Genomic DNA, 14,683 nt, shown 5'->3' with positions numbered 1-14,683 from the left:
AAACAAAATACAGTATTCATCCTTCATACTTTTTTGTATTTTTCTTATATCGATGGCATTATTTATCCCGTCGTTCAAAAGTTCGCGACCATCACATTTTGCTTTCGGGATTTATACATAAATATATTTTATTATTATCAATTTCGTCTTATATGTTAGTAATGTAATACGAGTAACGAGTAATATAATAATATTTATTTAATTTATCCACTTGAACAATACTTATATATTTTTGAAGAATTTACTTGGTGCCTTAAGTTATTTTGTTTTTTCCAATAATTTTGGTTCATATGTATTCTTTATTCGTTATATAACGAAAAATATGAGCTTAATATTAATTTTATTTTTCGTAGATTATGCCGTTTAACTGTACGTATAGTAGTTTATTATTATTATTTTTGTGGTTTTATTCGATCACTTTAACAGACGTTTTATTTTCGTAGAATTTAAACATTTTATCGTAACTATAAAATATATTTTATTATTAAACGGCATTTAAAATCCATGCATGTAAGATAAATGATTACCATATTTATGATAGTGTTTCAAATGTGTAGTCAATTTCTCTGTACGCGATCATTTAGCACATACATACAATATATGATGCTATTTGGCAACAAAAAGCACAAATGCACAATTTAGATTATAACATATTATAACAGAGTAGCACTACTACACTAAACTAACTGCATACCAACTCATTCATTTACAAACTTACACATACATGCACTAACACATATTAAGTAGTGTGGTGTACCCTCTATATAAATATCATACAACATATAAATAACGTTAATAACATTTTAATTTTTAGAATGTTAACTAATTCTTGTTTTTTTAAAACATAAATGCATTATTTTTGAAACATAATTAAAATAAGCTTATGCTCTTTTGACAAAATGTCATAATAAGTTTAAAATAAAAAATAATGTTTATGAGTCGCATACGTAAACAGTAAAATCTGAATTTCTCTTGAGAATTCGAATAAATAAGTTCATTTATCTCATTTATCATTCCTTTTCGCGATATTTACACAATTTAATTCATGAGTTGGTAAATTAAATATTGTGCTCAGTTGAATGTCTAAATATTCAACAAATAAACAAATTATTTATTATTTAATTATTTTCATTTAAATGAATTATTACTTCCGAAAAATAAATTTAAAACTGGTATATAAAATGAAAACATTGAATAACTTAATTTTTGTGAAGAACTACATATTTCAACCTAAAAAAAAATTATATACCTATATAAGTACTAAAAGGGTTCTTTATTGTTAAATCAACAGTTTTACTTAATCATATAAAAATGTTATACAATAATTGGGATGTATGTTAAATGACATAATGATTCATTTTGAATAAAATAATGTTAAATTTTGACCAATTATTTTGAAAATAGAAAAATATATTAATATCTCATTGTGGAAGTCAATTTTTGTTTTTTATATGTAATGGTCATGGGCATTTTTTAAATAATAATAGTATATTATATATATTTGAAAATAGCTGATATATTGTTTGAAACTTTGAAATTTTGTGATCGTCAAAATTTTTCCAATCTTTTTAGAAGCTTGTTTAAATTTGTCTACAGTACTCGTATTCTGTATGACAAATTATTTACAATTTAAAATAATAATAATAATAATAACACATTATTACAAAACACAGTCTGGTCACGTATAAAATGTACTTATTTGTGCATATAAAACTTTATAACATTAACAATTATGTATGTACTTATTGTATTTTTTCGACTAGCATTAAATTTAGAACTGAACAATGCATGAATTATAAATATGCTATACTACATAATAAAATAAGTACTTTAAAATATAGATATATGGTATATTTATAAATTACAACTAAGATAAACATAATTGCTATTTAATGAATCTATAAATTGTAAAAATGTATGAATATTGAATAATAATATTCGGTTGGTAATTTAGGTTGATACTCCTAAAAAATTCCAGGATTTATCATATGAAAACGAATTTATGTAATTATTTTTCTGATGATAGACAGTTATATTAAATTTATTTTTTACAATTAAGATGTTATTAATCTTCTACCTAATAGGTAAGATATTTTGTACATATCATATTATTATATTTAGTCTTGGATATTTTGTACTAAATTTGTATAATACAATCTAACTGGATAACTTTGTCTTTGTGAAAGAATAACTATTATTCTATAGTATAATCGATGTGATATATTTCACATGACTTTTAAAAATTTACCAGTTATTAAATAGCTTTAAATTGTTATCACTTATCACGTTTTAACTTAATATTTCATATTCGCACATTTAATTGTTATTTATGCGTGACAAATATTATACTCTTCTAATCGTATAATGGCGTTCAATACAATCACTGCATATTTTTATATAAGTAAGAAATCTAAAAATATTAATAAAATCACATTTTTGTAAAACACGACGACCACCAAAGAGAATTTCGGCTTTAAAAATACAACCAAAGCTGTTATTGGTATTCTATCTACATAATAAATTAAAGTAGATAATATTTTATATAGTTCAATACCTACTAATATGTGTGCGCTTATGTAGTGAAATATTCAAGATTTAAATCCAGTGTATTATAGTTAGTGTAACACTGTTTGATTTTGAATAATAATTTGTATAACCCATTTGATCAAAAGTAATTTTACATAATAAATTTTCACTGAAAATTGTACAATACACACACACACACACACATACGTATATGTATATTTATATACATGTATATTTGAATTTATATTATATATCAAGTATTAATTTTATTTTAGATTTTTAGCAGAACATTTAATAAATTTGTTTATTTTTTAATTGTGTCTTAAGAAATTTTTTTTAGTGGAAAAAAATGTTTTGATTATAGACTTTAATGGTGGTTTTTTTTTAGTTAATTAGATCTAATTGGTAATTTAAAGAGATAATACTTTTAAGACATTTTAAAATAATCGTTAAAAAAAATTTAAAGATTTGTTAAAATTATAATATAATTATTAAAATAATAATAATAATAATAAATAATAAAAATAATTTTTTGGTGATAGCTATATCAGAAAACAAATTATGGATACCTACTCATAATAACATAGATTGACCACCACCTTCGTTGAGAACCATTTTTCGTATGCTAAATATGATTTATCATTGAATTAAATATTAAATACATATATTATTACTATCTTACTTGATGAAGAAATATTTGAAATAAATATCTAAAACAGTGGTTACCTATATTTCATAATTTATTTTTAATCTATTAAAAAAAAATTACAATTTAATTTGTTTTTCAATTAAAGGTTAACTATGTATTGTATTTGAGAAAAATATTTGAACATATAATTGAAATAGATTATTATTATTATTTAACATACCCGATAAAAAATAAATAGTAGGGAATTTTTCGATATTATTTACTATTCGCGAGTTTTTCAGGGAATTAATTTCAAATTGCGTTTTCGGTAATTTACGAACCTAAAACCACTGTGTTGCATTTTACTGTGAAAAAATGTTTATATTTGTAGTGTGAATTTCAATTAAATTTATTAATATTGAAAAATGAGAACTTGAGTCCATTTTTCACCAATATTTACACAGCATAAACAGAGCACTCTACGTTAGGCACATTACTTAAATATAAATATTTAAAACTTCTTCTCAATTCATTAACTTAAAAACCAACTTAAATTCTTGACGTGGCTCTTTACACAAATTGCTTCACGAGAATTTCCTAATTTAAAAATAATATGCTAATAGAATCAACATTACACCACCACTTTAAATTAACATACACTCGTGAGACATTCTGTATATTATGATTATTAAAAATAAAAAGTTGTTGAACGGTATATCGTAAAAATGTATATATTATTACCTACACTCAAAATCAATGACTAGCTAACAAGTATCTTTTTTGGAGAATTTCCTTTGATTCCTTTCGTTTAATATTTTAAATTATATATTATAAATGTATAATTGATGCTTACTATTTCACATAAAAACTTATTTTTATGTATTAAAAATAAAATAAAATACTAATTAGTCAGGTACTTGAGATAAATTAAACGCTTCAAATATTTTATTCCGTAGATTTTATACACAATAAGTTGTTGTTTATTTAAAGAAATTTCGAGATTATGTTCAGTGATTAAACTCATTATAATTATAAATCGTGATTAATTTATACAATTAAAGAATATACACGCTGACCATTGTGTACTTTAACAAAACAACGTGTTCGTTTTCTATAGAAAGCCCAACGGCTTGTTAAGAAATCCGAAAAACGCAGATTTTGTCCTCAATTTGTAAATCATTGAGTCACATTTTAAGTTATTATTAAAATATAAAATATCTGGTTTATTGATATTTTAATAAATTTAATATAAACTGAAATAACACACTCTAACAATTAAAAATACGTTTATTTAAATCTTTCGTTTTATATATTTTTAATATCTACTTAACAACTAATAACCTATACGTGCTAATAATAATAATAATGATAATGATGATAATATGATCATTTATTTTGTTTGATTTAATATTAATAAAGTGATCTTGAAACATTTTATATGGTATAATTATTTATAGTTTCAATAAATATACCTTATACAACTATGAAAAATGGTATTGGAATCGCGACGAGTGAATTTTATAGTTTCCACTTTCCTAAAATTGTTTTAGAAAGTAGAAGGCGTAGTCGTACCTATACCTACTCCCGAAAGAGTATAGACTTTATTTTCTGTGTGTTGGAAAATGGTTATACTTATTATGTATCGCTTACAATAGGTAATACAAAAATAAATTAATATTCTTTATTACCATCCTTTTTGAAAATTTCCAAGCTACTTATCATTGTTTTTAAACATTTTTATTACCGAGACATTTTTCGTAGTTGTCCAACAACAGTAAAAAATTATACATCCCATAATTTCTAAGCATGTTTGTATAACTTCCACAATATTTCTTCTTCTTATTATTATTATTATTTTTTTTACTTGGAATTTGTTGTTTCCGGCCACTGCAGTCTCGTGTATCCGGAATGAAATCGTTGATGCAACCATTATTTATTTAGAATTATTATTAGATAAGTCTCGGGTCCATCTGTTATTACATTATATTGCTCAATTTGTCATGATATTTATTGCGTTCGTTTTAAGGATCATATTACTTGTAATCAATTTACATTATAAAGAAAAATATTTCATTCCTATAAACATATTATGGAAGATATGGGTATTGGGTATTCTAAAGTTTTATCTATCTACATAGCCTGGATAATAATTTTATTTCAAATCGATACCCAACTGCAGTACAATCAGTATGTGTTCTTTATTATTTTTCTTGACTAAAAAAAAACCACTTTTGTTATTAACATATTTTTATATTATCTGCGTAAAATTTAAGTAAGTAAATTATGCGCACAAATTTAAAAAAATAAAAATAATTGGGTACAGTTTGAATAATTGGGGTTAAAGACAAATTCATTTCATTTTTATCTCGAAGATTGTATAAATACAAATTTACGTGTAAATAATTATGATCATAAACTGATAAAAACTTTATCCGTTACATAATATTTTTTAATTTTAGGGAGAACTTGTGTGGTTTGACCCAGGTGTTGGCCATGTCTTACCCGGAGAAGTTTTGGAGTACCACAAACCTGCCCAAGTACTCACTGTGCAGGCTGTTATTGCAGGGAAAGTAAGTCTTAAATAAAATGTTTGCTATTGCGTTTTTAATATAATATTTTCGAATTCAACAGACGCAAATATTTTCGCTTACAAGTTCCAACGGTGTTAATCGGCGACAAGATCTTGGTCAAAATGGTATTGAAGACATGATACAACTTACGTAAGTAGTTCTTTTTCTTTTTTAAGAATAACAAATGAAATATACTTAAATTATTATGTGTAATGTATTTTTAGAGACTTAAACGAGGCTTCGTTATTGTGGAATTTGAAAATTCGATACGACAAAGAACTTATATATGTAAGTACCTAGCTCATATAACCGTTTAAAAAAACAAAAGTTGAAATTAACTTAATTGTTTTGGAAGGACGAATTTGTTCAGAAATATAGTAACTTTACCTACATTTATTATATTAATTTATCTTCAATTTTCTAGACATATACTGGAAGCATATTAGTAGCAGTAAATCCTTACAAAATGTACGATATGTATGGGTTGGACATGGTAAAAAAATACGAAGGCCAAATTTTAGGAACATTACCACCGTGAGTAAAAATTAAAAATTACTTTGAAGCTTATAAATAAAATATATTAAATTGTGTTTTTCTTTCAGTCATTTGTTCGCAGTTGGTTCCGCAGCTTACGGAATGCTTCCTAGAGGAAATCAAGTTGTCGTCATTTCTGGCGAATCAGGTTCTGGTAAAACGGAATCCACTAAGCTTATAATGCAGTATTTAGCAGCTGTTAATAAATCGCCATCCAATCTCATTACCGAACAAATTTTAGAAGCGTCCCCATTACTGGAAAGTTTTGGTAATGCCAAAACAGTGCGTAATGACAATTCATCCCGGTTTGGAAAGTTTTTAGAAGTCCATTTCAAACAGTACGTAATAGTTTTAAATTCACTAATAATATTATAATACGAATTGCATTCATCTACAATGTTGGATAATACGAGATTACAGACTGACTATCTAAAAAATGATACTTTTTGTTCTTAAAATAACACGATTATGGACAAAATTTAATGGAACTACGTTTCCAAGTTGATGTATCGGTGAAAAAAAGTCTGTTAACAATTTCCTTAAATTAAATTAAAAAATTAGCAGTTTCAACTTAATTTTGGGTATAGTTAATTCTTTCAAATTTTTCCTTTAATATCTGCTGCTTGACTTGTTCGTACAGACAGGGGCGGATGGGGCTATTTTATGTTACTGGGAATTGAATTCAAGGACCCAGAATGAAAGTGCCCAAAATTTTTTTCTGTACGTAACAGAGTATTATTATGGATATGCTCATCGAAAGTCTGACGAATGTTTTGTTAGACGTCGTTAGTATACTGGCACTACTGCAGTTTTAATTTGTAACTATTTTATGTATATTAAATAATATATCTTTCTGCTGACGTCTATAAATCGATCATTTGTGATGACAAAAATTAAGTCTTAACTACTTTCTGATGAAATTATTTAATTTAAATTTTCTATAATTATAAATAAAATACTGAACAATATTAATTAATTCCGTTTTTATGAACATTTTAATATCAATTTCTTAAATTATGCATTGCTTTATGGTAATTTATTAATAACTTAATGTATTATAAAAGTGTTCATAATAATCATAGCAATAATATGTAATATTCTACTTGCAAATGTTTATAAATTTAATATAGTCACTTAAAAATGTGTCAACAACCGTCCAAAATTGTATTCTTTAAAAGTTCAGTTCGTCTCCATAAGAACTGTTAGCAATCATCGATCACTAAAAACGATAAAATCTTGGATTTTAAATAACTTACCACAACTATTATTATTTAACGATTTTATTAATAAATAATTTATGTAAAATATTGCGATTTCAGAGGGGTTATACTAGGCGCTAAAGTTACAGAATATCTACTGGAAAAATCAAGAATAGTGACACAAGCTCCAGAAGAACGAAATTATCATGTGTTTTACGAGCTATTGGCGGGTCTCGCCGACGAGGAGAAACTTAAATACGGCTTGTTATCGGCTGATAAATATTTTTATTTAAATCAAGGCGGAAACTGTGAAATTGATGGAAAATATGACGGAGAAGATTTTCAATCACTTATGTCTGCGATGCAAGTTCTCGGATTCACGTCGGAAGAACAAGACACAATATTTCGGATACTGGCGTCAGGTAAATACTATAAAATAATTTATACATATTTATATTTATTTTTATACATTTCAATGTTATTTGATATGTGTAATTAGTTGTATTGCTTTATTGTTTACTTATAAATATTCTAAAATTATACAGATACAGTATTACAGTTAATACAATTTTTAAAAAATGTATGATACACAATTTAAATTATTCATTTTCCCAAAGAAAATTACTTTTTAAAAACTTAACTCTTTTTTAATATAACCATATTTTATAAAAGTGCTATATGAAACATTAAGTTTTTTATGTTGACCCAAAAATAGTGATTCTAAAAAATATACACATACAAATAGCATGCATCATTATAAAATCTTCAATAGCTTCGTCTTTCTGCTTAGAGTCTAAAATGTGTAAGACTCGCGTTAAATTATATCAAATCAATAATATAGAATTCATATTATTAAAAAAAAAAAAAATGACGTAGACATAAAACACATTGCATAATGAATGTATCTATATTATTTGCGTGTACGCATCAATATTTGCACTTCAATCACAGACGAAATTAATATTTATTTAAATATTTTGTACAGTTTTACACTTGGGAAATGTTTATTTTCATCGTAAGCAACTAAAACATGGACAAGAAGGCGTTGAAATTGGTTCTGATGCAGAAATCAGATGGACAGGACATTTGCTCCGATTAGATGTGGATGGTATCAAAGAAGCGTTAACGACCAAAACCACCGTTCGTGTTTAATTAATAACAATAATTTTTATAAATTAATTTTATCTAAAAAAAATGTTGTTTTGTTTTCCCTAGGAAGCACGTAATGAACGTGTGTTGACTGCACTAAATATTGATCAAGCTTTGGACGCTAGAGATGCATTTGCTAAAGCTCTATACAGTTCACTTTTTACATGGCTTGTTGCAAGGATTAATCACATTGTGTACAAAGGAACCAAAAAGACAACAGCTATATCGATTTTAGATATATTTGGTTTTGAAGATTTCAAAGTAAAAATAAACTAATGTATTTTTTATCAAAATCGACTAATTAAAATATTATTTGATTTTAGGAAAACAGTTTTGAACAGTTATGTATTAATTACGCCAATGAAAATTTACAAGTATACTTCAATAAACATATATTTAAATTAGAACAGCAAGAGTATGCCAAGGAAAAAATTCAATGGCAAAACATTGCTTACAATGTAAATACAAAAATAATAAACTTGTATACACTATTATATTTTTTTTTGAAATCTTAGTTAAGCTATTTACGGTTTTCAGGACAATTTGCCAGTGATTCAGTTGCTATCAAAAAAGCCTGTGGGTATATTGCACCTTTTAGACGACGAGTCCAATTTTCCACGTGCCACCGATGTATCGTTTTTAGAAAAGTGTCATTACAACCACGCATTGAACGAACTATACTCTAGACCCAGATTAAATGGTCCAGAATTTGGTGTTCGCCATTATGCCGGACCGGTATGGTATAACGTTGATGGTTTTCTGGACAAAAACCGCGATACTTTAAGGCCCGATGTCGTGCAATTATTAATATCTAGCTCTTTACCTGTGAGTATTCATGTTCACTGTATAGTGATTTATTTTAAAATTTTCAATAATGTTTGTCAATAAATAATCAATAATTGTTTTTAGATGTTGAGTAAAATGTTCAGCTCTTTACGGAATAATTTTGAAGCTTCAAAAACATTAAACAAGGCTAATGGCAGATTTGTTACCATGAAGCCGAGAACCCCGACTGTAGCCGCCAGGTTTCACGATTCACTTCAACAGCTCTTGGAGTCTATATCTGGGTATGTTTTTAATGTGCATTTAAATTTTATGTCTTCAAACAATTGATATTTTGTCGTTTAGATGCCATCCGTGGTTTGTGCGTTGCATTAAACCAAACTGTGAAAAAGTATCGATGAAATTTGATATGCCCACGGTATTGGAACAACTCCGATATTCGGGAATGTTGGAAACGATACGGATCCGTAAGCTAGGTTATCCGGTCCGCATGAAGTTTATCGAATTTGTAGATAGGTATCGCGTTTTGGTGCGAAAACGAAAACTTCCGCCAAAAGGAACGCCAAACAGGTATTTAATATATTGTAATTATTTAAAAACAAAATAAAATGATCAGTATAATAATAATAATATAATAAAACATTTTTTATCCGGTATTAGGGAAATCTGTCAAACAATTTTGGAAAAACATTCGGACGAATATCAGTTGGGCACGAGCCGGGTATTTCTGCGGGAAAATCTTGAACGGCACTTAGAACGAGAACGAGCTGCCATTCTTAACACCGCAGCAATCACACTCCAGCGAAACGTCAGAGGGTTCCTCGCTCGGACCAGGTATACCGCAAAAAGGCAGAGTGCGATCAAGTTGCAAGCATCCGTTCGTGGATGGATGCAGCGAAGACGATACGAGACTTTGAGACGTGGTGTGGTTAAAGCGCAAGCAACTTTTAGAGGTAGACGGCAGCGAAAACGATATAACCAACTAAAGGTATGTACAAATACAATTAATATACGCTCTTGATAAATTATATTAAATCTCGATTGTGTCCAATTCAATAGGAGGAAATGAAAAGAAAAGCTAACTTAGCGAAAGAGAGAGCAAGAGTCAAGGCCCAAAAGGAAGAACAGGAAAGAAATGCTAGGCCACATGCTGTATCGAATCTCAACGCGTTAGATATTCCAGCGGAACTCGCGTTAATATTTAATAAAATCGAAGGTAAATAGTTTTCAGACGTAGAAAAAAACCGATTAATATTTAAATGTGTGTATAGTTATGTACATTATATTATTTGCTCAGGTAATTTGTCCATTTATTTATTTATTTATTTTTTTTTTTGTCATTATAATGATCCATTGAGAACAAAGTTCACTTCCAATATTTGCATTCAATTTTTATTTATATTACTCTACTTTTATTTTTATGATCTATTTACTATAGTACTCTATTAGTATTTTTTTTTATTTTGGACTTAAATTTCCCGTAATAATGTTAAACACTGACTAGATCAACAATATTATTTTAAATCATTTTTAATTTTTGTTTTAAATAATACTAATTAAGTTTTAATTTATGTTCAATCGATATATTATTGGTATTTTCTCATAATACTTATTAGCAGGTAAGTAAAAAATACATCTGTAGTTAATAGCCTATTTAAAAAAATATGATCTTTTCACTATTTTTGTTGTATATATTAACTATAAATTAAGACGGTCCATTGAATAAAAAAATTATATTTTCATTTGATGCATAACTTTTTATTTATTCAAAGTATAATATTGATTAAATAATTGTTTTAAAATATAAATCAGCATATAGATCTTATTAGTTTTATTTGGCTCTCCTGATACGTATATTATGCTAGTTTGTTTTTTCACCTTAAATTAATTTTAATTAAAATCTAGGAATATTTTGTAGAACGTGAAAAGTTTATGGAGGTTCATTGGGACCACAATTTATACTATTTTACCCATACAATGAAATAGTTGCTCTTCACCACCTCCCTCAGTCACCCAAACCCTCTCTCTATCATACTATAAAATTATTTTGTGACCAGTTTTATAATATATTATAATATTTAGATAAGCGAAATTAACTTCCTCGAGCCAATCCCAGATACATATTCTAGTAACTGAATTCTTTTTTTTTATATATATAAACTGGCCATTTGTCCTAGTGTAAATAAAAATGATTTTTTAACAATACGATTTATAATCAGCGCTTGAAAATGTTTACTAATATTTTTTTTTAATTATAGAATGGCAACCATTACACAATAAGAGACAATTGGTAAAAGTAGTCGGTCCAATCGTAGAGATTCAAGAACAATATGCTCTACCGAATGATATTGATCAACATGCATTTTCGAAGTTCACAAATATTTATTTCAAAGTAATATACATATCATATAATAAATTAGTAAAAAATAGTATTTAAAATGTAATAATTTTTGTTTCAGTCTCATGTATGGGGAATGAAAAAAGAACCTATAAAAACTCCATTTCTCCACAAAAGTAAAGATTCCGATTACATGGATTCAATTGCGATTTTTAAATTAATATTAAGATTCATGAACGACACGACATTATCTCCCAAAAGAGAACAGGCATTAGCAGACTACATCATTCACAAAGTATATTATTTTTTTATTCGATGACCAATTATGTATTTATATTTAAAATGTTTATAGTCTATAGATGGTATATTATTTAAAATCTTCCTCCATTAATCAATTGGTTATTTATATTAATAACATTATAATCTAATTATTCTATAATATTGTAACCAACCGGACATTCATTTCCTAACTGTAGCATTATTTGCTGCACATTTTACAACCAATTGTGTATGGTATTATTGCCTCATCGACTGATTAACAGCGTTAATAGCTATTTATTAAATTAGAACCTATCGTAATAGGTATTATTAGTATATTATAGTATTATTAAATAGTACTTAATTTAATAGCATTCAAAACCGCAATAGCTTATATTTATTACCTACCTATAAATCGAATATTGTTTAATATCAAATGAAACGTGACCATCACAAAAATGAATACTGTATAATAAAAAGTATGAAATATAAAACCACGGATTGCACATAATGTCGGATAAGACTGTTAATATTATATAAACATTTTGTAAATGTTCGAAAATTACTAATTATTACGTCACTGTTCGTTTTGCCACCCATTTAACTATAACATTAACTATTGTTTTTATCTATACCAAGTTATAAGGTTATTTTTATTATTATTAGTCTATTTAAGAACAAATTTATTTTTATCTGAAAGATTATTATAAAAGACTGAATTATGTCTTATGAAACGTATCCGTGCACCGCTGCTTAGATTCTGTTCCCAAGTGATGGTCACATGAGAGCTATCGACCAGAGTACCTGTAATGTCAGCTTTTATCCTATTTTGTTGATATCCTTATTAGTTGTTAACCAATAACAGTATTAATGTTAACCATAGATGTGTATTATATTTGTCTCAATATACGTATGAATATAATCAAATAACTTGAATGTTATTTGTATTTTTTGTAATTAATGTCTACAATTTGCCTAGGGTTTGGCCAACGAACGGCTGAGAGACGAAATTCTATGTCAACTGGTAAACCAGACGTGGCGCAACGACGTTGAAGCAAATAACGAAAGATGCTGGTTGCTGATGGCTAGCTGTCTGTCAGCGTTTCCCCCAACCGGACCGCTATATAAATACTTATTGAAGTAAATTAATGACACACGCTGTATAGATAATACCAATAATAATAGTACTATTACAAAATCGCAGTGATCAGGGTGACGTTATAATTCATTTATGAACTTTATTTGAGATAAACGTTAAATTAAGTTATAATAAACACACGGTTATATATATAACGTTATAAATTAAATGGCTCGCCGAATATTTTACTAGAAAACGTTAAAAAATTTTAAGTTCCTTACGTTCTTTCGACGTTTTAGATATTATATAATATATATCTTATCGGCTTAACCCTATCATGAAATTATTTTATTTTTATTAAGCTATATTGGAATTTGAAATATCAATATCTTTGATATTTTCTACAATAGAGTAATAAAAATTAATGATACTGTATATTAAGTCTATTATCAGTAAATATTATATACTATAATATTTGATATTAATTATTATAGTACTTACTTAATATTTTTAAATAAATTTAAATCCAAAATGGTTAAAAGATAGGTGGTTTTGTTTTAAATTTTATAACGTTATTTTAAAAGTTTGAAGAACGATTTAGTTCGTGATGTTCTCTGTGTTAAAAATTCGAAGAACCTATTAGTTTATACAAATAACGTTCTTCGTATAATTCTTCAAAGAGCATTATAGGTTATAAAGTTTATCATCTTAATTTTTTAAAAAACTTATTATGTAATAACGTTTTTTGTGAAAAAGTTTAGTAAACGTAATAATTTGTAATGTTATTGGTTCCATTCCATTATAATTTTATTTATGAACAAAAATAATGTTCTTTAATCGTTTTTTACGTCCTGTTTGCTAACCCTAATAGTCATTCGTACCACAGTCACTGAAAATAGTTTTTATTCCTTCATTTTGTTTAGGTATGTTTCCGATCATGGCTATGATGGCTACAAAAGCGTAGTGCCAGAGAAAACTGCTGTCGGGGCACACTTGTACGCCGCCGGCCCGGTCTTCAGCTCCGTGTCTACTGGAGTGGCGGGCTAACTGGAAACGGTTCAACACTGCGTTAGAATTCGCAATGCCCGATGGCGAGACGATGACCGCCGGCGTAGAATCATGGACCCGGTGCCACGTGGTTGCTTCCGCCCTATTAGCCAAGAGGGGCATCGCCGAATGCAACGGATGGACTGTGGCGTTGGACAACGACCAGAGAAATGGGTTCGATTACGTATTTGACTCCATATCGGAAGTGGAAACGCCTCCTGGATATCCGGTCGGGAGACAGCCGCCCCACTCGCCACAACCGTCGTCAACGATGACGCCCGTTTCGAAGGTATTGTGTACTATCACTGTATGTTCATAGGTATGAACATAACTTCCGTTTGATCACAAATTCGTATTATCTATTATATGTGATTTTTTTACCCTTTTAGATAACAGGCTTCAAATAAACCTTCTATTCCGTTTATATCTTTTTCCGCTCCAACATCGATTACTTCATAAGTATCTTTTTTTCAAATCGGGTCTGCATCGATCCTAACTCCTCCATTCAAACATATCTGATATACAGTATTAGTTTTATTTTGTTGAATTGTTGAAAAATCAATAATGTACAAT

The 14,683-nt window shown here is 27.6% G+C and overlaps 1 protein-coding gene across 1 annotated transcript in view; it reads left to right on the top strand.

The window, feature by feature from the left end:
* The window catches only part of LOC113550650 (unconventional myosin-XV), a 52,771-nt gene that overhangs the window by 24,863 nt on the left and 13,225 nt on the right, over positions 1-14,683 (top strand). Inside the window, 19 exon segments of the mRNA XM_026952612.1 lie at positions 5,614-5,724; positions 5,786-5,874; positions 5,949-6,012; positions 6,149-6,258; positions 6,327-6,596; positions 7,578-7,879; positions 8,443-8,597; positions 8,673-8,867; positions 8,930-9,064; positions 9,144-9,431; positions 9,516-9,673; positions 9,735-9,959; positions 10,050-10,377; positions 10,449-10,605; positions 11,648-11,781; positions 11,849-12,022; positions 12,965-13,125; positions 13,987-14,026; positions 14,028-14,399. Of these exon segments, the coding sequence (XP_026808413.1) occupies positions 5,614-5,724; positions 5,786-5,874; positions 5,949-6,012; positions 6,149-6,258; positions 6,327-6,596; positions 7,578-7,879; positions 8,443-8,597; positions 8,673-8,867; positions 8,930-9,064; positions 9,144-9,431; positions 9,516-9,673; positions 9,735-9,959; positions 10,050-10,377; positions 10,449-10,605; positions 11,648-11,781; positions 11,849-12,022; positions 12,965-13,125; positions 13,987-14,026; positions 14,028-14,399 (3,468 nt within the window).

This window comes from Rhopalosiphum maidis, chromosome 4 (genome assembly GCF_003676215.2).
Source record: "Rhopalosiphum maidis isolate BTI-1 chromosome 4, ASM367621v3, whole genome shotgun sequence".
NCBI lineage: Eukaryota > Metazoa > Arthropoda > Insecta > Hemiptera > Aphididae > Rhopalosiphum > Rhopalosiphum maidis.
The sequence above is the reverse complement of the archived record's forward strand: the minus strand, read 5'-3'. Positions and strand labels throughout refer to the sequence as shown.